The sequence below is a fragment of the Python bivittatus genome, unplaced genomic scaffold, assembly GCF_059951505.1.
Source record: "Python bivittatus isolate LINGU-HERP-01145 unplaced genomic scaffold, Pbiv_v1 ctg000160_np1212, whole genome shotgun sequence".
NCBI lineage: Eukaryota > Metazoa > Chordata > Lepidosauria > Squamata > Pythonidae > Python > Python bivittatus.
Window position 1 is genome coordinate 4,546,012 of NW_028277076.1, and position 23,635 is coordinate 4,569,646.

Genomic DNA, 23,635 nt, shown 5'->3' on the forward strand with positions numbered 1-23,635 from the left:
GGAGAAGGCATCGCTGCGCTTCGGGCACCTCCAAGCATGCCCCCAGTGCACGGGCTCTCCCAGGCAGGTCGACAGCTGGGCAGCTGCCCGGAGGTTGTGTCCTTCTGCCCACCTGCCGGGCTCCGCTGCTCCACACCAGCTCCCGGGCTCCCCCAGCCAGCCTCTCCTGGCTCAGCTGCAGCCTGCCAAAAGTGCGGGGAAGTTTTAACCAGGGGCTGGGGCGTGGCCAGCACCCCCACTTCTCCGCCTTTAGGCAGGCAAGGATGATGGGGAGGCCGGTGGAGAGCGGTGGGGGCTTACCTTTCCATCATCCCCCATCGCTGCCAGGCTGAAGGGGGGAGAGATGAGCGGCCCCTTCTCCAAGCAGCTCCATCCAAGGCCGGGGAGATGCCCAAAGATGCCGGTTCCCACTTTCCAAAAACGACCCGATTCCATCCTCCTTTTCGCGCAACCGGGAGCGGCTCCTTGTCTTCGTGCGCCATCTAGCGGCCAACCGAGGGAAGCGGGGGGAGCTGGATCATAAAACGCCTTTTCTGCCACGCTCCGTGATAAGCTGGCAGGATGCTTGCAACGCCCGGAAAAACTTTAGAAGACGGTGCTGAATTTTAGGTGGTGCAACCCTCTCCCGGGTGGGATGTCACGCCTTAAAATCAAGGTAATACGTTTCAAAATAAACCAAAACGAATTAAGTGATGTAAACCCTACATGGTGAGCCCAAAAGTTCCTAATAGAAGTGTTCAATAGAATTAATAAGGTACCGCTATACATACTTAGGTTAGCCACTGTTTAGGAAAGTAAAATGGTATATGTATATTTTTAATTTTGTTCCACTTGCTTTGTATGCAAGGGTTTTTTGCCCTTTTAATTTGATTTCTTGACCATAAGAAACTATTCTGATTTATTCTTGCGGTAGCTAGATGTGCTGAAAAGGAACTTCCCTGGCTTCTTGCTTGAACTCTGGTTATTGCATGGAAGTATTCATGTAGTTTTCTTGGCTGCAGCACGTTAAGCACTTGGCAACTCCTTCTTCTTGGATTAAAAAAAAAAAATACTATTAGTTCCCAGTCCTGGAATTTCTTACATCCCTGGAATTTCCTCGTGGTCTTCCATCCAAAAACCAGATGGGGTTTTGGCTAGCTTACCAGCCAAAATCAGCGAGTTGCCAGCAGCCGCTGCGGCTACACATATTTATTTACCTGCAATTAAATTCCTGGGAATTCAGTGGGTCTCCTAGCTCAATTATTCTTGGCACAATTCTGTACGTCTGCCTCCCCTTTTCTACACATCTCCTTTTTCAGTTTGTGTTTCTGGCATGTGCTGACAGTGGAAATGCACTCCGTTGGTTGGTTTGCATCTGTCAACGCTTCGTTCTCTCGGCTTCCAACTTCTCACCCTAATAGGTTCCCATGGGAAGATCCTTTAACAGGCACTTTCCAGGAGAAAGTGAGCCAAAGGGAGTGGGGTGTGTGTGTGTGTGTGCGCGCAACAGTGCGAGCAGACAATGTGCCCGTAGGATAGGCTGGATGAATCACACCTCCCCAAGCAGCTCGTGATCCCAGTTCTGCAGAGTGGAGTCTAAAGCACAGCCCAAGGGCCAAGGCCATGCTAGCTTGCTATTCTGTTCTTACTTAAAAAAAGATGCTGCTGACTTTTGAAACTAGGGTTGGTTTGGTAGGCAAAGAGTGATTCTAACTAGGTGACCGCATCTAGCTAACTTTGGCTGATCTCAACCACTTCAGCAGAGTTGATCTGGTTAGTACGGGCCTTGGAGGTCACTGGCGTTGTGCGCTAGACTGGGAAGTTGGAAGCTTCCAGAGGAAGCCATAGCTACTATTTCAGATTCTTGCCAAGAAAGCAACCGTGAGCTTGTCTATGGAGTCACCAGAAGCTGAGCTAGACCCAAAGGAAGCGTTTGCTGACCAGATGACAGGATGGAAAACTCCAGGCCTGGAAACAAGCCACCAAGACCACCAGTTCCAAACCAGAAAGTCCTTCTTGGGTTTGGATTGTAACTGGAAGACTTCTGAGAACCCCCTCAAGAGAGACCTTGGCAGAACTTAACAGCACTTTGAATTCACATGGACAGTACATCTAATGATTCCTAGTCAGGATGAAACTGGGACGTGTTGCCTCCTGGTGGTCAGTTTCAATCTGCAAATCTATTTTGCAGATCAAGATTGCTGTGGTGGAGAACAGATGTAGCTCAGGGTTGGAGCGTTGGGGTCTTGGTGTTCTCCAAGGTTGGCTTCCTTCTTGTAGACATTGCATTAGCAGACTAGGTAACACTCATCATTTCATGGGGACGGGAGGTTGGCTGGCTGTCCGGATACCTCTCTTGCTGGTTTGTTGACCAGCAATTTTTTTCTTTGATTGGCACGCTATTGTCTAGAGCTAATTGTCTTGATGAGGTTCTTACATATCCGGGTGTGTGATAAGGGGGATGTCCTCTGGGCTGCTAATAAGGTTCATTTCTCAAGGTCTGTTGATGGCTAATTTGTCAGAATGCCAACCTTCTAGGATTGCCTTACATTCTTAGGCCTGTGAATTTGTCTGCATGCTGGGAAATTAATGAATGTTGTGCACAGATTAATTGTCTATGAGAAGGAAACCAAGCTCAGAGAACACCATGAAGCCGACATAACTGTACCGCATCCAATTTCTTAAAATATTGAAATAGAGAATCTTCATTTTTATGTTCATGTTTAAATGGCAGAATAATTACTCTATCTATGAGAAGTCTGTGAGGTGTACGGTGGTAAAGGTCAGTTCACAGAGTTATAAGCAGCTTTTGTTTCCATTAAACTGAACCGTTGGGATCGTTCTTGTAATAACGTGGACCAAAGCCAGAATAATTTTAAGTTCTTCTCTTCTGGGCGCTCCCAGTTTTAAAGTGGATAAATAGATCAAAACACCACTGCCCTATTCAGTAGCGAGAATTTCATCTGATGCTTTGATAATGTTCTTATTCATTTAATGAACTAGCAGCGCCTAATGGGTTGGGGGAATAGGATTCCCGCCTTGATAATTTATATTCCGAATTTTATACGTTGCTCATCTGAAAGTCATTTTTCCCCAACAGCATCAGCACCCCTGCAGCTAAGCAATTTTCCCATCAGTGGTAAGAACACAAGGTCTCAATATCCCATACAGTGGTGTGAAAGACAAACTTGTGTTGGCAGTTAACCATAATTACTAGAAGCTCGTGAATGACCATGCTGTTCCTCCAATTTATCTATTCCTTCTTTAAAGACATGGAAACACACCTCGCCGAGTGAGTTTCACAAGTTAAATTATGCATGGAGTGAAAAAACACAGTGCATGTTTCCTCCACCAGTGATTAAAAAGAAGCGATGTGATACCTTCACCTTTTGGAAGATAAAGATGACCGTGATCAAGAACTGACCAGGTAGCAGGAAAAGGTGATGAAGGGAAAGCTATAAACATATGCACACAAGCATAGGAGATTTAAATGTCAGTATTCTTGGAAAAGAAAACACTTCCTTCTGCAGGAATAAAAAAGTACTGCCCAGGTTGTCTTTTGTCCAATGTATTGTGCAAATCACATTTGTGAAGACACATTCCCTTGGGTAACATTTCTTGAAGAATCAAATCCTTTGACAAAGATCATGAAGATATTATCCACACTGGCATTCCTACTTAGCATTAGCCTAGGTATGCAAAAATCATATTCCCATAAGGAGCAAATTCAAATATTACTTTCTGATTCACATTTGCTACCAAGACACTGGATGAACACAAACCATCTTGGCAGAGCCTACCTTAATCACAGCTCAAACTACGATGGAGCTTCTCCTACTTGACCAAAAGCAAAGAAAAAAAGAGGAAGACGGGTCAGGTGAAAATATTCACCCAAATTCTTCCTCTCATTGGGGAATTATTTGGAGTTAATCTAAATTATAACAGGATCAGGTGATAAAATAGACTCTACCACCTCAAACTGCAGAGGAGGGGGACTTTTTTTTATATGTACTTTCTCATCCAATATTCCAGTCTTGTCTCCTTTTTTAAAAGAAAAAGATCTCCCACGAAGAGGCAATTTGCAGCCAACTCCTGCCTGATTTCCATTGTTTCTTTTTATTTGATTTCAAGTCATTCTGCCAAATAGGGCATTAGTGAATACCAAACATGTTCTTAAACGAAAAATAATAATAATACTAACTTTGCCCTGTGGAGAGAAGCCCTGGATTGACAGAATAGAATTCCACTGCAGACACTTCCAATCCCATATTTTAATTTTTGTCACTAAAGATAATGCAGCAAGCCAGTGGGCCCGCTGTAGCTGATTTCACTCTTTCCTATACTACGTCTTCTGCTGAAAGAGAGCATGCATGAAACTAGATTTTTTTCAGAAACAGTGAACTCTTTCTATAGGTGCAAACAGATGAACATTTTCCTCTCGGTGATGGTGTAGATCCATCTGGACGCTTGGAAGAATTCAGTCATTTTAGACATGGAGCATCCAAGGTTATTAAACTGAGGCCCAGGGTCATGAACTGGCCAACCTGGAGATTATCAATCCTTAAAATATGACTACCCAACAAGAATTCAGGACAGAGGAGGACAATTTCCTTATCTAATTGCAAAGGCAGACAATCCTTTGAGGGCCCAGAAGCACTTTTAGTCAACAAACAAGGATCACAGGTGATGTGGTTAAAAACAAACAAACATAGGAGCAGGAATAGAATTTCTGGCCCTTTTATAATCATTAGGCACGGAGGTGTGGGTACGTGTATCTGAACTGAAATATGATGGAGGTGTGTGAAGCATATCAGAGACTCAACACACTTATTTTGCTTCTTAATTCCAAACCGTGTAAAATCATTCCACTGCTATTCAGCAGGACATTTCTGAGTTTCAGTGGTGCCACTGGAGAGGGCTGTGTGGATGGCCAAAAATATTATGTATGATCCAAGGATATCCCAACCCTGAAAAGAAATGGTGGGGCAAAAGATAGGTTGCATCTTCAATCTTGTTTCCAATATGGATGTCCATCCCTTTGTTGCTGGCACTACTCAGTTCTAGCTAAATAACTCACCCTACCTAACCTGAACCTAGAATTCATTCTTTTTCATCATCTGGTTATCTACTCCAATGGGATTCAAAGAATTCCGTGTCTTCTGGGGCCATCTGGATCACGGCGACACCTCCACCTGGGTGACGGCTTTTCATGTTGCCGAAACGTCTGCAAAAGAAGCAACAGGGTCAGTGTTTACCTCCAGGAGCTTGTTGGCAAAGCTTGCTTCACACAACAATGGCACATGTCAAAGACAGACATCAGTAACTCACACAGGCATCTTATTTAGCAAGCATGAAAATATTTACAAACACGGTTCCCTATTGCCTGGGTGTGCTCATTTGACATTGTGCTTCTAACGCATAATGCAGCAAGGAGGAAAAAAGGTCACCGCTATGAATCAGTTTCACTTCCATAAATATCATCCATGGGATTATAAATAAGCAGATAGGAGGAGAAAATGGAAGTAGACTGCATATTCATTTTATCTGAAGAAGCATTCCAACACAAGGACCTTTAGCTTCCATTTTCATCTTCTTCCTGCTGCTCGAACATCACATGCTGCCAGCTGGCCTTCAGCAGATCTCAAAAGGTAGGGTTGGAAAAGGCTACTGGAATACCTGGATGGGAGATCATCCATATTGTAAGCTAAGCTGGGAAGTTGGGGGTAAAAAGGATCTCCCAGAAGAAGACCTTGACCAACTACTTCTATACTGCTGCCAGGAAAACTCCACTAAGTGTCCGTGAAATCAGCAAGAGTCAAGCTCCCTGCAAAAGAGACTTTACTCTTTTTTTTCTAACTTGGGCAGAATATTACAAATCGGTGTCTTTTGGAGATGGACGGATTGCTCTCCCTGTTTTTCGGCTGATGCATTCTTGCTAGCCTATGAGATAGTCTTCTAGAAATCAAGGCACTCTTCAACTACGCTGGGCTACATCTTCAGAATTCTCAGCCTCTCTGGAGGTCAAAATATAACACATGGAGTGGCACTCAGGAGGATAAAGTGGATAAAAGCTGTTCTTATACAGACTGAGATGTACCAAGCAATATATAGCGGTGGTGCTGGTAAGGAAACAGTTCCTCTTAGAGCAGAGAGTTGGCCTAATTCACAAAACATCAACTGGCTTTCAGGTCCTGCAAAATGCTTCTCAGGCAGGATGACAAACGGAGCAGAGAGAGAAACAGGAGGAGCAGATTTATCACAGAATTCACTTCTAAGATGGACTGTCCTCCCACGTTGTATATTTCAAGCAGTGACTAAACACGGATGGTCTGATGGTGCCGCATCGGTTCTCCATCTACTTTCACTGTTCAGGCTTTGCTTGCCAGTGATTTAGATAGCTAAATTGCCACCCTTGAGAAATCCCCAAAGTTTGCAGAAATATGTATTTGGGGGGGGGGGATCAGTAGAAAGAATCCTAACCCCTCCTTGCCCTAAACCAGCCTAGTGATATTCAATATGCTTAGGGGAGGACTGATGGCAATTTGAGAGAGCAGGAGGAATTGTAAATCAGTGGGGATTAGCAGCACCCCATAAACATTGCACCATTCTAAGGGATCCTTCAGTGCCTTCTTAACTCTAAAACAGGATTTTTTTCCAGAGGTAAGAAAGGCAGGCTTCCAACCTGGAAATAAAAAGAAAGAGTGGGTTTGAGAGGACATGGATCCTACAGAGAAAGGCTCTTCAGGGTAGACTACAAGAGCGTAATAGTCTCTCTGTCTCTCTCTTTTTAATGTATTGATTTCACAGTTTTTGTAACCCCTTCCAATCTGCCAACTTTGGGTGACATGCAGCAGAGCAAAAATACAGAATAAGAATGTGCCATCAAGAGAGATCCCTTGGATGAACATCTCTGCAAAGGGATATCAAGTCTACCTCCACGCGTTGATATCCAGATCAAAGGCTTCCACCGTTGAAACGTGAACGATGCCGTCATATCCACCAATGGCTAGGAGGTATCCACTGATAGCCGCAACATTTACCTGCGGGTAAAAAATTTAAAAAGAAGTTTACAGCCAACCACACCAAAAATGGTTTCCTTTCCACCCCTTAATTGGGTATAGGATATGGAGAACTCAACCTTATTTAACCACTCTTACCTGTGCTAGTAGAGCCATTAGATTTATCACAGATTAGGATTTGTTCATGTACTCAGCCCATAAAAAGTTCCCAGAACTTGGAAATCATCATCCATCGTGGTTAAAAAAAAAACCATAGACTTCTCTAACACTTTGTGTTTGGAATGTTAATTCCTGGGGTTTACGTGGTTGTTTTACAATGTCAATTTTTTGTTTTCGTTTTGTTTATCTACCGGGCTTCCAAATTTATGGATACAAGGAGTTGTACATCACTCAGTCAGTTGATTAGATCAGCCTATAAGCCCAATAAATACATCAATAAATTTCATCTTAAGAATTTCATCCTAAAAGGGAAGAGAGATGCAATGATTCCACAGCTGGCATCATTACCTATACCACCTTTAAAAAAAAGTTTTCTTCCACCCCAATAGCCCTTGAATTTCCAAATTCATTAGAAGGGAGCAAAAAAAAAAATCTAGCAAGGAGTGGAAACCTGGGGACTGTTCGTTAAAGGAAGTTGCGTCTTCAGATCGAAATGCTTCTCTGAAATTCTTTCAAAAGGAGGTTGAACAAGAGGAGCCCTACTGAGCCAGATCCAGTTGGTGGTCACTGAGAGTTTCTCCTCCACAAATCCTCTACCAGGAATGCAGAAGCAAGGTAGCCTATCAGAGCAGTCAATCTGATTTTGTTCAAAAACTCCTTTGAGTTGAGCTTGACTTTTGGGAACTCCATGGAGACATCACAGCAATACAGGAGTGGGTATTTTCTTGACTTCCCTAGCCTATGGTTTTAGGATTTCCTGTTAGACTCACATTCCGGTAACAACCAAGACCAACCCTAGTTCGCCTTTCCAGAGTAGCCAAAGTTGGCTATTGCCTGTCTGGGCCTGGCGATCCTTACCTTACTTCTTTTTGACTTCATGGGCGTAATAGGAGTCCATCTATTGGTGAGTGGATCGAAGCGCTCAGCAGTGCGCAGTTCGGTCAAGTCATCCTGCCCGCCCACAGCATAGATCTTGCCTTGGTATGCGACGCAACCCAGGTTTTCACGACCGCTCCGGAGTGGAGGGCAGGGAGTCCACTGGTCTTCTGTGGGATTGTAGCGCTCGACTGGAATAGGAAAGAGTTGGAGAGCCTTGGGCTTGGGGCTGAAATCCACAAGACGGTTAATAATACCAAATCAATTGCTATGTGTCATATATTGACTCATATGCTCCTCTTGGCTATGCCTTGAGTCTTTGGGATCAGTAGTTTCCTGTTTGGAATTGCTACCCAATTGTGTGTCAAATTGAGGGATCAATCCACAATTTGAATCCAATTATCATCTTTTGTACTCTGCAGCTGGCTTAAACAGCTGTTATACAACACTGGAAGGACAAATCTATACCTGATTTGTAACAATGGGTTGTTGGTGTGTGCAGTGTCAACATCTCAGTTTGGAGTTATTTTCTTCTTTTTTTTTTCTGATGAAGAGGCAAAGAAAATTACTTTTGAACCATAGGATCAAATTGTCCTGTAGTCGTTCTGTCTATAATGTAATTTTCCAGCTGTTGTTTTGTTTTTGCCTTTTCATTTTTAACTATTGCAATTATCTATTTTGACATTATAAAGTATTGTTAATACAGTTGTAGGCATGTCTTTGTTAACCGATTGCCTAATCTAAGTTCTTTTGTTAATTAATTTAATATAATAATTACACACCCATGCACGCTATTGCAAGCCAAGCATGATTAGAAGTTGGAACGCTTTTTCTATCCTTCAGCACACACAGCCCACAGAAATCCATCAGTCAGAAGTATGGGTTTCAATTAACGTCACAGATATACATAATCATTTTCTATTTTTAATATTTGCGTGCAGGGTAGAGAGAGAAAGCGAGGAGAGATGCAAACATACAGGAGAATATAAAACACTTCCACCACTTATACAAACGTGTAGCAAATTGGTGCCCAACCCACCAATTATTTTCACCGTTCTCCTTCCTGCCATGAATGCCAAAAATCAGGGAATTTGTTTCCTGTCATTCTGAGTCAGAAAATGCACTATAGAGTATCTTAGTCAATGCTGCATCGGCCTGAGAGAAGTTGGAATGTTTTAAATAGAAGATACATATTCAAGGAACTGTCTTATAATGGAATGAGAAGAACTACAGCCTGATCTAGCCCACAGCCAGAACATACCTGAGCATAAGGGAGAATAGCCATCAGAGCCCCCAACGGCGTATAAGAACCCATCCAGCACTGCCAAGCCTAGGCCTTTTCGACGACGGTTCATAGGTGCCATCTTTTGCCATCTGTCCAACACAGGGTCATATCTGAAAGGGATGAGCAATGGTGAGAAACTAGATGATGGTGCAAAAGCAATTCGAGGGTGCAGCACACTTCTCCCAGACTGGTACCTCCCAAGCCCTACACAACTGGGCAAGATCAAGAAAGCCAGAATTACATCGTTTTCAGTAGGGGACCTTCATGCTCATCTTGGGGGAAACACAGACTCTTGGCAAGAAGAATGACCCACCCTTGTTGAGGGCGAGTTCATTAAGATGGAGTCTTGAAGAATGGTTTGAAATGCTTCTTCCCCAGTTTCTCACCACCTGGGCTGGGTTGCCATTCACGAGATAATCTGCCAATGGATTGATTGCCTTTCTTTTGATTATATGTTCTCTCCTGTAAGCTTCCCAAGGTGACGAACTCCAGCCCCATCTCCTCCAGCTGTTCTGCCAATCCATTTTGATTTAAATTTGGGGGGAGATCTTTGAGGGAGGTCAAATGCTGTCAAATATATATCTCAGCTACCATGGTAGGCCAGCATGGCCTCAGATAGGCATCCAAATTGGGCTTACCTTTCCACAATGTTGAGACACACCAGCCCATCAAAGCCACCAGCACAATATAAATAGCCACCAAGTTCAACCATAGCTACATCTTGCTTGGGTTCACTAAGAGGTGCGACATCTCTCTTCCACTCATGGATTTCAGGCACATACCTACCATGAAAGAAAAAAATGGAGGACAGGTTCTGGTGAGTGCTTTCCTGCACAGGAGAAGGAAAATTTGACCCAAAGCAAAGACTTGTATAAGGAGATTGCCGCCAAGCTGGAGTAAATAAACATAAACCACCCTAATTCAATTTTTTGGCTTGTATCACAAGGAACAAGGTTAATCTTCCAACAAAATGCTCCTTTTTCCAAGGTGCCCTCCAGCCTTCTGCAGCAAACAGGGGCTAAAAAATCATATGACACAACCTTGACCCAAGATTATATTTCATTGGCAGACGGAGCAGAGGTCAGTACTCAACGGCAGCCTTTATGGAATGAGCTGGAGACGTTGAGTTTAGCTCTGAAGAGTTATAGAGCCGTAGGGACTGTCAAAGTAATCCATCGGATCTAACAGGAATGACAAGGTGCTGAAGAGGCACCAGGGATGTAATGACGATTCTTGTTAGGCCATCAGTCACAACACGCTTGCAAGCTGTGTGCTCTTTGCTAAAGGGAAGATGTACGCAGGAAAGGTGAAAGCGATAGGAAACCCCAGCCATAGGACAGGACACAACCAGGGAAAGAAGAATCACAGATTTCAATCAGGAGTTTTGGGGAGCAAGTGCAGGATCTTGAAAACTCTGATAGGAACCTCCAGCCTTTTTCATTAGTGAGCTTGTTAAGGCAGAGTCTCTTTGAATATGCTGAATCTCTTCTTTTTGCAGCCTGGATCGAGCTGTTGTGTATGAGATAAGCTACTAACAAACTCTACAGCTAGCAGTTCATCTGTTCGTTGCTGATTTTTAGAGTTCTTCCCGTTCCCCTCTCAGCTTCCTCGCGACAAAAGAGTTTGCCCTGATCCCACTCCGAAAACAAGCTTTAGAAAGAAAGGTTTGGATGAGTTGGGATCAATGAACAAAATATGCACTTTAACAACGACCCTCAGTGCCCCATAAAACAATGACAACCAACAGGCGACCCACGCAAAATATCAGAGATTTAAAAAGCTGGTATAAAATAAATTTGCAGACGATGCCACCACGTCAAGATTCAGATGAAATGTTAAGAAATGAATAGCAGGTTGAGTAAAACTGATCGCCCTCTAAGTCAGTTTTACCCTTCCTGGGCAAGGAATAAGAACCCTGGTTTAAATCTGGTGCTCTATTCAGAAACATTTCATTTAGACACAAAAGGAGAGAAAATAAACTTAAGTAGCTGCCTATTTAACCCCACAATTATCTGGAGTTTTCAAAAAATGCTGATGTTTCCATCTCTGACCCGTTTCTCCATGATGAGGTCTTTTCCTACCCCCCATAACAGCTGTAGCTGTTTTCCAGGGTTTCAACAGCTGTATGAGACTCTTCCCATGTTTCTGACTAATGAATCCAGGGGGGCACCATTCAGGTCTGCCAAATGTTAAGGGGTCTCATCACTCAAAGACGCTTATTATTCCTGGAGGTCATTTCTCAGCTGACGGAGATGACACTTCTCCCACCGTACTATCAGCCTCAGTTGACAGAGACAGCTTTGTCTAACGGATGGAAAACATCTAAAATTCAGGCATGAGTTCACCCAAGAAGCATTTTCTCCCAAGCTTCTTGTTTGTTTAGCTTAATGGCAGCAGGTGCTTTTTTTAAAAATAAAAATCACTGCTGGGCACTGATGACTGGAAGTTGCTTGCTTAAGCCAGCACAGAGAGCTGTCGGTAACCCGCTTTGGATATGGAGAATGTATCACCTAAAGCACAAGTGAGAGAAACTTGCACTTTGCACCTGTTTGGAAAGAAATAGTAACTCTGAGTTTCATGCTGATTGGAATCCCCTTATTGACTTTTTGCAGGAAACAGAAAAAAAAAATGAAATTGCGATGCATGGCTTGGATGATTAGGAAAAAAAAGATTATAGAAAAACATGGAAGCAATGATGTAAGCATAAATTAAGAGGTTAGTTTACATTTGTACTGCTGTAAAAGAAAATCAGAAGTCATTATTTTATCTTTCTTTTTTCCCTGCACCTTTAGCCTTGTTCTCATTTCTCTCTTTTTCCTTCTCTCTTCGTTCTAAATATTGGTTCTTGTTTGTTGTTATCTTTCTTTTAAAATCTTTTAATAAAGTTGTGTTGAAAGAAAGAAAGAAAGAAAGAAAGAAAGAAAGAAAGAAAGAAAGAAAGAAAGAAAGAAAGAAAGAAGGAAGGAAGGAAGGAAGGAAGGAAGGAAGGAAGGAAGGAAGGAAGGAAGGAAGGAAGGAAGGAAGGAAGGAAGAAAGAAAGAAAGAAAGAAAGAAAGAAAGAAAGAAAGAAAGAAAGAAAGAAAGAAAGAAAGAAAGAAAGAAAGAAGGGAATAGTAGCTCTGGAGTGTTAGAAGTGTTTACGTTTTCTTTTTAGGGAACTGATGTCATTGTATAATTGACTAGGCTTGCAAATAAATAGACATCATAAAAATACCAGGAGTGTCTTAGTCATCTCCCAAGGAAAACGAACTGCCCAGAACATTTCAGGCAGGGAGAATTGTCAGTAACTTCTTCTCACTCCCACTCAGACAGTGGTGCCTCCAGAGACTCCATAAACCATGTGTGCACAACTTCAGGCCTGAAGTAGGAGCAGGGAGTCGAACTTCAGCGTGGCCGCTTTCAGACGGACAAGATGGGAGAGAAAACCAACTTAGAAAAAAGTCCCTGGGATTGAAGAAAACGAGGGTCTCACATTAGACACACTCCCTGTTTGTTCTCCCAGGCCCTCCCCCTTTGCAGCCCCCCAACATGTCCTGCTGTTCCCCACCCCAAGCCAAAAGGAAGTGGGGGGGGGGGTTATTACTCAATTTGAAGCCACCAACGCCAGCTGACTCACAGCAAATGAAGAGCAACATAAAAGCAAACATGCAAAGTAGACCGGAACAAATTCCAAAAATAACTAGAAAATAGCGGACGGATCCTGCCGTCAACCAAACCGAGATGCTCTTCCCTCCGGGCAACCACTTACCTCTCCACACTATTGAGGCAAACAAGCCCGTCATGGCCACCCGCTGCGTAGATGGATCCGTTCAGGGACGCTACAGCCATGCCACTCCGGTGTCTTGGGACCGAGCCCAGGACCTGCCACTCGTGATCCACGGGGCTGTAACGCTCCATGCCACTGGCGATGCCTGTAGAGCTTAATCCCCCAACTACAGATTAAAGTAGTTAAAAAACAAATGGTTAAAATATTGCCAGCTCCCTCTGGTCCTCTTCTGCTTGCAGTATTGTCATTCTAGCTAGTTGTCTTCACTGGTGGCTTCAGCGTCAAACTGGGGAAGAAGGCTGTAAGTTCTGCTGGATGGGAGAAGACCAAAAGCCACCCACGCAATGGGGATCCCAACACACAACAGGGAATTGTTTCAAAGAACGAGGAGACATTCTTTCTGCAGAGCTAACTCTTTACATTTGCAATTCCCAATCATCTGGTTAGAGTCGAATTACCCTAAATAAGGCAGTTGGCTTGAGGAAATATAGGGGGGAAATGCTGTGCAGGAATTCCCTTCCTTGTTTATTTTACCCAACCCTGGTTGATTTGCTCAGAAGCCAGACAGAAAACAGCTGGACGGAGACTCCTTCCTGACCCTCACGCTACTGGCTTTTTTTTTTTTTAAAGCAATTTAAAACTTTTCCCTTCTAGCCATCGACTCCCAAAGCAAAACAAAAACCGAATGGGTGTAGTGAATCTACTGCCTACCGCTTTTCTTTAAGGCAAGAATCGATTGTCCTCATTAAGAGCAGAGTTTCTAAAGACATGGATGAATTCCACCACCAGCATCCCCTCCAAGGAACGAAAGCTTGCCAGCTGGCAAAAAATTGGGGAGAGGGACATTTTCCAAATTGCTGTCCTTACAGAAGGAGTTCTGCTGAGAAGCATGGGAAAAATGGTTCATTAAGTGGGAAGTAAATGAGATTCTTAATCGGCTCTTTATATTTTGGCAAAGAGTAGTGTCTTTCCATGTGACTTTCTGCCAGGATTTTCTTTTTTTTTTTTAACATGGGAACTCAAGAGGAATGCTGGGTCAGGTTAAAGATCTACTTAGTCCATCATCCTGTGGTACCCAAAGATCAATCAGGTACATTTGGGAAACTCACAAGGCTGGGCAGAAGCCCGACAACCTCTTCCTCCATCTCTTACCAAGTTTGAAGGTTTGCTGCCTAGGATTCAGGAAGAAGCAAAGATCCATCCATCCTTTTCAAAACTTATTCAATTACCTCTAGTAGCAGAGAGTTCCATGGTTTCTATGTCTTGGAAAGAGGGGGGTCCAAAGATGCCTTTCACAGTCTGTGACTTGTGCTTGTCCTTACTCCTGGTTATTAATTACAACTTGCTGAAAACCCAAATGGTGGTGTAGAGAAAGAAAAAAAGCTGGGCTCCTACACTGCACTAAGGCATAGTTGGCTTCATTATGGCTTGTTGAATAAACAACAGTTTGCTGAGTTTGCACAACACACTGACCCATCGGCCAGGATTTGCAGATTTGGTTTATTTAAAAAGCTAAACAAGCTACATTCATGATTTCCTGTGTTGCCATGCAAACGCTGGATTCAGGCAGACCCTGATCCAACAGGAAGGGCTGAACTCACAATGGCAAAGCCCATCTCTTAATTGGCTTCTGTGGTTGGGCATGCTAGTGCCCTTCTACTTTGAACAGTACACAACCTTTTCCTTGCCTAAATTACAAACACAGATTACCCAACGTCAAGGAAATCTCAGCATTCTGAAAATACGGAAGAAATCAATGTGAGCTATGTATGACGTTTTAACAATATAGATAAACAGTCACTATAATTGGACTCCATTTTAGCAATATAGTCATCATAATAGGATTCTAACTTTTAGTTTTGAAACCATAATCATTCCTTGGGTATTATCCCTCCTTTTACATTCATCACTACATTTTCTCTAGATATAATAATAGTAATTACAATTTTTCCATAGCTTTCAGTATTACCATGGTTCGATATATTTCAGATCAGCAATCTGACTATTCTATTATTCTAAGCAATCATTTAGTTGCCTTATATAAATTGTATCGTACTTTGTATATTTTTACGCCCCAAATTCTTAAACTTACAATTCCACTTGTATTGTTATATGATTTTATGGCTTGTTTTACTCTATCAGTTGTAACGTTTTTGTTTTGCTTTGCTGGTCAATGACCGAAATGAAATGACTATGTATGACAGATTTGAAAGCTCTGGAGATGTTCTTAGGAAGGGAAAACATAAAATTGAAATGAAAGCAAAGGCAACTGTCCCAGTTTTGCATCTTGCCAATAACAACCATCCTTAGGAAGCCTCAAGGATGTCCTGCTAACTTTTGGATGAGTTGGGTTTTTTTTAGAAACTTGAGCTTTTTCTTAATTGTTTTCTTTGCAATGCCACAAGACCACCTATGAGTTTCTAATAACAGCTCCTCCTAGGAAAATTGCCATCCCAGCCGTCACTCCAGTCTCAGCTTGCTACCACTTAGAAAAGTGGTAAATAAAACACTTACGCACCACTAATGGGAAACTTTGCTTGCTTCGTAAAGGTCTAAGCTAAGTTAGAGCTAATTCCACGTCTTCAGCATTAGCAGCAGTTCTTGTCTTCTCAAGACTTGGCAATCAGAATGTAAATGTGAACCCAGTTCATTAAAAGCAAAAATAAAACTGCATGTGTAGGCGTCTCCCATCTCTAGCAGAATGAGAGGACAAAGGGATAAATTTACTTTTGCTTCTTTTCAGCCTCTGAACTATTCAGTCCAACAGACATCTGCCTGACTAGCAGGTGAAGTTATGATCCTTACAGTATTAAGAACTGCTACACCATCATCATCATTTTGCTTTCTCACCCCATCTTTTTCCATTGATTTCCTGTCTTTTTATATGAGAAGCTCTCTTTTTCTTAATCTGTAACCCTTTGTGGCTGAAGTGTGAGGAATAAATGCTTTAAAGGTTTAACATTCAAAAATAAAAGTGTTCTAAAATCTTCTGGATCTTCTTCTCTACACCCCACCCATGAGAGGAGAGCATTGTCAGCTTCTCCCCCAGAAAAATACAGAAAATACCACACAATATACTTACTAGCATAAAGAATCTCTAAGGGACGTCCATTGTTGGAAGATGTATGCTTGGTTCTCCAACTAACCAGCTTCCTGTTTGGCTTGATCTGCTCCCTGCAGCAACCCAAGATGCTATCATCATTAACATTATGAAAACATTACAAATGATTGCACTTCTGTAAGAAACCTTCCAAAGGAAAACTAAGTGTTATGTTGGAGAAATTTAAAATGGGCTGTAGGTTTTGGCCCTTGCAAAGGGAATTTGATGCCAGAGACATTTGAGGAAGGCCTAAAAAATAAAAAAAAAAGGCCAGGAAATTTTAGAAACATCTGTAGATGCCTCTTTGATTCCACTTACCACCCCTAGACAGTGTGTCTTCGACTCAGAGTAAGCAACAAGCAGAGGACTATTTTAAAGAGACCTAAAAGGAGTTTTGATCATCCCCTAAGGAATGGGTGCTCATGGGTCCTGCTTTACTAATTATAGCCCTTTCTTTGAAGGGCTGTCTTGTCAAATCTGGTTTAAAGGGAAACTACTCTAAGAAGGAAGAACAGCATAGATCTGTTCTATTTGGCCAGTGAAGCCCACCACAATTTTTTTATTTTTAACTTAGCAGATCACAGCACCTGGCTAACCTTGTTGGGTAGGGAAGCTAACCAGGGTTAGACTTAGATGAGAGACTACCAAGGAACCCAGGGCTGTAGGCTAGACCAAGAAGTCAAAAATGTCCTGGAAAAAAGGCAAATGATCAATCATTTTCATCCTGTTCCCAGGCAAATGACACAGCCCTGCCATCACCAAGAGTTGGTTATAGTTTATATACTTTTTGGTAGCTGATGACTTCTGAACAGCTTCTGAAATTCTGCAAAAATGGAATACAACTCAGTAATGTTACTAAACCACTATCTACGGGCTATTTTAGTGGGTTGACCTCCTTCTCAGGGCTGTTGTGATGCTAAAGGAAAAGCCTCTGTTCTGTCCCGTTACCAGTTTGAACTTTTTGTGAGAGAAAAGGGTGGAAGTTGCAGTTAAACATTCATAAATGGTCACCCCAAATCCAGCATCTTCAGGGAAAACTGTGATTCTAGGCTAACTAAAAAGAATTTATATAAATGATATGACATATAAATTTGATAAAATATGATATAGGAACTTATACAAATGAAATGATAGTTATTTATACACACACACACACACACACACCATCGGCCATGCTAATAAAACAAGGAAAATGTGGGCTGTTAGTAATCACCCCCAAGCCTGATGTTCTGTCAGTTTTTCCAGCATGCAAAGTGAATTAACTTACCCTCTTTCTTCATATACACCCATCCTCTCGCCTTATGGATGCTCCAGAGAGACTGGCCCTTGAATCAGGATGCAAAGTCACAGGCTTATATCCAAACTGAGAAGCCAAAAATAGGAATGGTAGACATCTCTTCAGTGAGTCACACGCCGGGGGAATTCTCCTGAAACCATTGTTCTTCTCCAGAAAGGCAAACGTCTGCATAACCAGACACCCGATATCCAGCCAAAGGGATCTAATTCCAGCTTGGAACTGGGAGGATGGTTTCATGAGGCCCTCTTGAGATCATCTTGCCACTTTAAATCCCATTTCTTTTGCCCCAGTGCAACTCATGACATGAATGGGGCAATCAGACCACTGTTGGAGCACTCACTCCAAGACCACGCTGCTTCTGTTCTGATGCATGTAGAAAAAAAAAGCGGGGGGGGGGTTAATTGCATGGTTGTGGCTGACTTTTTTGACCCCCTGCAGATGTCCCTGGAAGGAAGGATGGAAGAGAAAGAAAAAGAAGGGGGAAGGGAAAGAAAGGGGAAAAGAAGAAAAGGCTAAATCCGTGCTGGTGGATCCCACATCAGATATGGTTGTACCCAGGGCCAGGTTTAAGGGGTGCCTGGGAAATGTGGTTTTCCTGAACCCTCTAACTTGACAGTGGCAGCAGCCAGAGAGCCACAGGGATGACACTGAACTATTGGCAGCTTCTCCCAGTATCAAATTTATGTGCCCTTGATGATGATTGTGCCATCAAGTTGTTTTTAACCCTTAGCAACCAAGTAGATGGATTTTCTCCATGATGATCTAACCCTAACCTGATCCTTCAGGTCTTCCAATGGTGCCCCCATCACCACTATCACTGAGTCCATCCACTTTGCTGCTGGTCGTCCTCTTCTTCTCTTTCCTTCCACCTTTCCCTGCATTAGAGCCTTCTCCAGAGAGCTGGGTCTTTGCATAATGAATCTATGCATTAAGCTGCGTATTTAAAAATCATATAGAAGAATTGGGTGAGGTCACACCATTCTTCTTATTCCTTTCACAAAATTTCTATGCCACCCCAGTCCAGCTACCATTCTTGTCTGCCATCCACGGAGAGAGGAAATCACAAAATATTAGAGCTGTAAGTCTTAAAATCAAAGACCTTGAATGGATATCTTTGATTTTAGGACTTTGATTCGTTTAAAGACCTGTCATAAATCTCCATAATAAAGGGGACATGGCTGGACCATTAACCTGTTACTTTGGCAGCCAACAGAGGAGGTTTATACTCCAAAATTTAGAAGTATTGGGAAAAGAGAAAGTAGCCCAAGTTTTATTTCCTTCCTATAATTTCATGGCTCTGGCTTGTAATAAGCTTTCTCTTAATTTGCAACAGAATGGCAAATTCTGTTGCAAACTGAATTGCAAATTCAAAAGCAGAATGCACACTCTGTTGCAATTTCCCCCCAGAAATATTTCAAATACACTCATCGCCAAAGTTCGAACATTGCCACAAGCCACCATTTGTGTGACCATGGTTCATTGACTATCCGACCAGCAGTTGCATTTATGCAACACACTAAGCTATAAACCCCAGTTTGCAAAGCCCAGTGGCTGAGTCCATAGGACAGGCTAACCCAGAGCCATAGTTTAATGAGATGCATGTGAATTGAACCATTCAGTTCAACCTAATGGAGTCCCAAGTTGGCTTCTAGAAAATCACACTGCAATTGCACCAGATCAGAAACATGTCTCCTGAAATTACAAGCTTGCATCCATTTCAGCTGTGTTTATTTGTTAAGATAGCAATCAAATCTTGATGTACAGTATCAGGTTTGTTTGCTCCCTGGTTTGTTTCTCATTCTTTCCTCAATGGCTTGTGAGGTGGGACAGGCTGAAGAGTGTTGACTAGCCTAAAGCCACACAGTGGTTGAGTTCACACAACATACCAGATCAGATTACAGCGGGTTTTGGAAGATTGTGGTTTAGCATGTTATGGGAACCCAATCATTGACATAACATGCCTTGGGAACAAGCCTATGAAGTTTAGCTATAATATGGTTTATTTGGGGACATGATGAACACAGCCAGTGCATTTTGCTCACCTCAGCTTAGAGCTCTATTGTTTGAGTGTCATTTGACATAGCAGAGAAGGCCTGTGAGTTTCTCTCAAAACTGCTCTTAAACTAGCATGATTACACACAGCCGTGAGAACATGGGATTCAGGAAAACAGTGTTCCCCTGTTGGAAGAAGACAAAGAACTGGTTCTCACCTGTTTTACATCTTGTAGGTATTTCGGGATGGTTTGCATCTGAGCCTTCCCCCAGCCGGGCCCTCCCCACAGCTAATGGCACCACGCGGTCGATGGAAACCGTGAAGAGACTCGCCCGAGCAGCTGTTGAGAAGCTGAGAGGGCTGAAGCGTCTGCATGTGCCAGGCTGCGCTTTGCACCTGTGGAAAGAGATCTCTTCCACATGCCGCGCGAGCCTTGCATGCTTGGCCAGGCAATGGATCCCCCTGTCCTAAGCACGGAATGTGGCCACACATTCCTCTTGGTCCCCGCAGACTTATAAATAAATAAATAAATAAATAAATAAATAAATAACCCCCTGCAAATCAGAATCTAACTTAGTGGAGAATCAGGAACTATCAGAACAATGATCACTACCTACATCCAAAGTTTGCTGTCCTTCCTTCCTTCCTTCCTTCCTTCCTTCCTTCCATCCATCCATCCATCCATCCATCCATCCATCCATCCATCCATCCACATCTATTTAGCTTGGAGCAATGCACTCAAACACACACACACACACACACACACACACACGCATAAACACAGAAACTCAATCATGTATCAGTTGCATCAAACGTCTGCAGATTCTGAGATTTTGTTTCCCACGTAGCTGGGGAAAGCCAGTTTGGGGTAGTGGTTAAAGCATTCGACCAGAAACTGGGAGACCATGAGCTCTAGTCCTGCCTTAGGCACAAAGCCAGCTGGGTGACCTTGGGCCAGACTCAGCCCCAGGAGGAAAGTGCCAACAGCAAAAGCACCTCCAAAAATCTTGCCAGGAAAACTGCAGAGATTTATCTAGGCAGTTGCCAGGAGTCCGCATTGACTTGAAGACATCCCCCCGCCCCCCCGAAAGTAGGTGGGAGGATAGATTGAAACACACACCAAAAATTGCATTTAATTTCCAGCCGAACTCTCCTACCCACCCCCATCCCCAGGACAGGGTTCAATTTTACTTAATTGAAATTGACATGTTGGCTATGCTCTTCAGTCATGACCTCTGCTGGACAGATCGTGGACAGCTCTTCCGAATCCTTGATATATTCATATTAACGGTGAAAGCAGGGTGCAGACCAAGGACCTGCAGATCGTGCAATGGGGTCCACCCAACGACTCTGTATTGCAGTAGACAGATGTTCCGGCTAGACTGGCTAATTGAGAATAGCAGGAAGTTCCTTATGAGCAATGTTTGGTATCAGTCCAACTAATTGCAATGTGCCTAGTTTCAGAGAATCTGCTCTCTCTTCTGCTTCGAACTACAGAAGCGAAGATGCAACAGTGCATTTTATGACAGCGAGAGATCCAAAAAGCTGTTTAGATCCTTAGAAGATGGGGTGGGTGAGGGGTCAGGAATTCAACTTGCTAAGTGTGATGGCCCTTGATCAGATCTCCCTAGCCTGAATGCAAGCCAACTAATCATTACTTTTCCACTTGCAAAAGGAACTCCTAGCAATTCAATTTCAATATTGGTTCTCTGTAAACAAAAGCCTTGGGTTCACTGAAACCACGGTCTTTTCTTTAAAAAATCCCAATCGAATCGCTCACCTCTTTTAAAAACTTGCATTTGCGATGGGATATCTTGCGAAACGAACCCCTGTGGTTCTTTAAGTGGACGACCGCCCCTCCCCGCCCTTCGTTCAATTGTGCTGTCCTGCAACCTCTTTGTTGTACGCTCAGCAATTCTATGCCAGCTGTAACACGATCGCCCTCCTCTGGAATTACATTCGGAGTCAAAGCCGATGGAAAAAGAAAAAAGAAAAGGAAAGAAAAATGCTGAACATGGTTACTGACACAAGGGAAACTCTATCTGGATGCTCCTTCTCATTAAATGCTACTTCAGTTGCAGAAACACTGCCGATACACCCAAAGCTGTAAACCCAACCTCCCGACTCGAACAATCCCAGTGTCATCTTCATGAACACCATGCAGGTAAGCGCTGAGCTTTTATCACTATTGGGACAATATTTAAACCAGGTGTTAAACCCTACCTACAAATCAAACAACTATGAAACTAGGCGCACGCTTTCTTCTGCAATGCCTTTGGCTAATAATCAGAAGCCGTTGGAAGTTTGCAGTTCTGGCACGCATTCTATGCCGCAGATCTGAAACCCGGGAAATAAACTTCTTTCTAATCCAGGTTTTCTCTGGTTGGCGGCTCTTCTCTAGCATTTTCAGCCCTATCGGGTGCAGCCAAGGTTACAGTTGAGACCTTAAACATGCAAAGAAAGGGCTTTCATGTATTAGTTGCAGGCATGAGTCCTCCAACAATGATGGTTTTAAGTATGTATATTTAAATCCGATTAAATTGCCTCAATTCATGACAGCCTAATATTAACAGAATCGAAGAGATGGAATGAATGGCACGTATTCCAGTGTTTTTGTATACCCTGGTCTCTGTATGTGTCTCTCTCTTCTCTAAACACATTATATAAATATCGTGCATAGCCAAACAACCGTCTCCTACATCAGTTTTAAACTAAGCTCATTATCACGAATAACAGTAATTCCGACTCTGCTGCAAGAACTGAAAAGCATACATTTTGAAGGAAGTGAGCATTAATCTTTACTCCTCTCCATTTCAACAGCTGATTTTCTGTAGGCTCCGAACTCACCAGTGGTGTTTCATCCTCTTCAGTGTTGCTCTTTTCCACATTTTGCTCTTCGGAGCTGATCTTCTGGAGGAATATTTCTCACGGGCCATCCCCACCACCTACATGGACATGAAAGTCCTCAAAGCCCGGGAAAGAGCACAGATGTTGGACATGTTCCCCTTGAAAGCCAACATCTCCAAGGCTTATGTGATTAGCAACTCAGAAGCCTGCTCCAAACGAGAGATCTTCCTGCTTGTTCTCATCTTCAGCTGCCCCGAAAACTTGTCCTGGCGCAACGCAATTCGGAAAACATGGGCCAACGTGACCTATGTCCAAGGTTACGCCACTCTGGTCTTATTTGTGCTGGGCAAACCACCTTCAGCTACCACCCAATTGGAGGTCATCAGGGAAACGGACCAGCAACAGGATCTAATTCAAGGAACTTTCCTCGACACGCCAGAGAATCAGACGCTGAAAATCAAGAGGGCCATAGAGTGGATCGTAACCTATTGTTCTGAGGCCAGGTTCATTCTCAAAATAGACGAAGATATGTTTGCTAACATCCAAACCTTGGTTGAATACTTGCTCAATTTAAGAACTCACCCTGAAGACATTTACCTTGGGAGGCTGATTCAAGACATCCCCAACAAAGACTCCCAAAATGGCAGTTTTACCTCCATAAAAAAATATCCAGAACACTACTACCCTAACTACTGCAGTGTTACTGCCTTTGTCATGTCACAGGATGTGGCCCGGAAGATCTATGTAACTGCCAGGGAAGTTTCTCCTTCCCTGCCCCCTGGCATTTTTGTGGGAATCTGTGCAAGAGCGGCTGGCGTAGTGCCCATGCACAGCTCTCGGTTTTCTGGGAAAAGGCACATCTGGTACAACCGATGCTGCTATAAATATATTTTCACTTCATCTGTGTCGAAAACCAGCCAGCTTCTCCAAGAATGGGAGGAGATGAAGGCCGGTAAAGGTTGCACGTTACTGGAAACCTATTATGGGCTGGTGTCCTGCAGAATTATGACGTATCTGGATGGGTTGAAAGACTCGAGCATCAACACCATTCCGAAAGAGGCTCTCCAGTTTACTGATTAGAACGTACAACTCAAGGAATAAAATGATATGCCCTCAGTTTGATTTCCTCATGGGCTTACCCAATGATGTAGACTAGTTTTGCCGTTAGCCATTGCAGCTTTCTATGGGAAGTTCCCTAGATTGCCAAGGCATTGTATAATTTCCTTTTCCATATACTTTCCGAGCCAGAGCGTAAAGTGATCCTCTCCCCACTATTTTCAGGAACTGTCAATCATTTTAAGTAGGCCAGGTTAG

At 43.1% G+C, this 23,635-nt stretch overlaps 2 protein-coding genes across 2 annotated transcripts; one reads left to right on the forward strand and one right to left on the reverse strand.

The window, feature by feature from the left end:
- Positions 1-3,548: 3,548 nt before the first annotated feature.
- On the reverse strand, positions 3,549-19,810 carry LOC103059392 (uncharacterized). The gene is made up of 9 exons (XM_025172257.2): positions 19,524-19,810; positions 17,452-17,844; positions 16,167-16,258; positions 13,067-13,250; positions 9,957-10,100; positions 9,295-9,428; positions 8,016-8,224; positions 6,913-7,019; positions 3,549-5,203 (listed from the first exon to the last, which is right to left on the reverse strand). The coding sequence occupies exons 2-9, from the start codon at positions 17,472-17,474 to the stop codon at positions 5,101-5,103; spliced, it is 996 nt and encodes a 331-aa protein (XP_025028025.2). The 5' UTR covers positions 17,475-17,844; positions 19,524-19,810; the 3' UTR covers positions 3,549-5,100.
- Positions 19,810-23,506, forward strand: B3GALT9 (beta-1,3-galactosyltransferase 9). The gene is made up of 2 exons (XM_007421477.3): positions 19,810-21,638; positions 22,295-23,506. Exons 1-2 carry the CDS (start codon positions 21,624-21,626, stop codon positions 23,399-23,401), a joined length of 1,122 nt encoding a protein of 373 aa, XP_007421539.2. The 5' UTR covers positions 19,810-21,623; the 3' UTR covers positions 23,402-23,506.
- The last annotated feature ends 129 nt before the right edge of the window (positions 23,507-23,635 follow it).

Excerpts from the sequence above, each read along its gene's own strand:
- LOC103059392 (XM_025172257.2), bottom strand. The coding sequence starts at position 17,474 with ATGGGTGTATATGAAGAAAGAGG. Across the intron at positions 16,259-17,451 it reads GGTGTATATGAAGAAAGAGG|GGAGCAGATCAAGCCAAACA; the intron begins GTAAGTTAATTC and ends GGGTTGCTGCAG. Across the intron at positions 13,251-16,166 it reads CTTAGAGATTCTTTATGCTA|TTGGGGGATTAAGCTCTACA; the intron begins GTAAGTATATTG and ends TTTAATCTGTAG.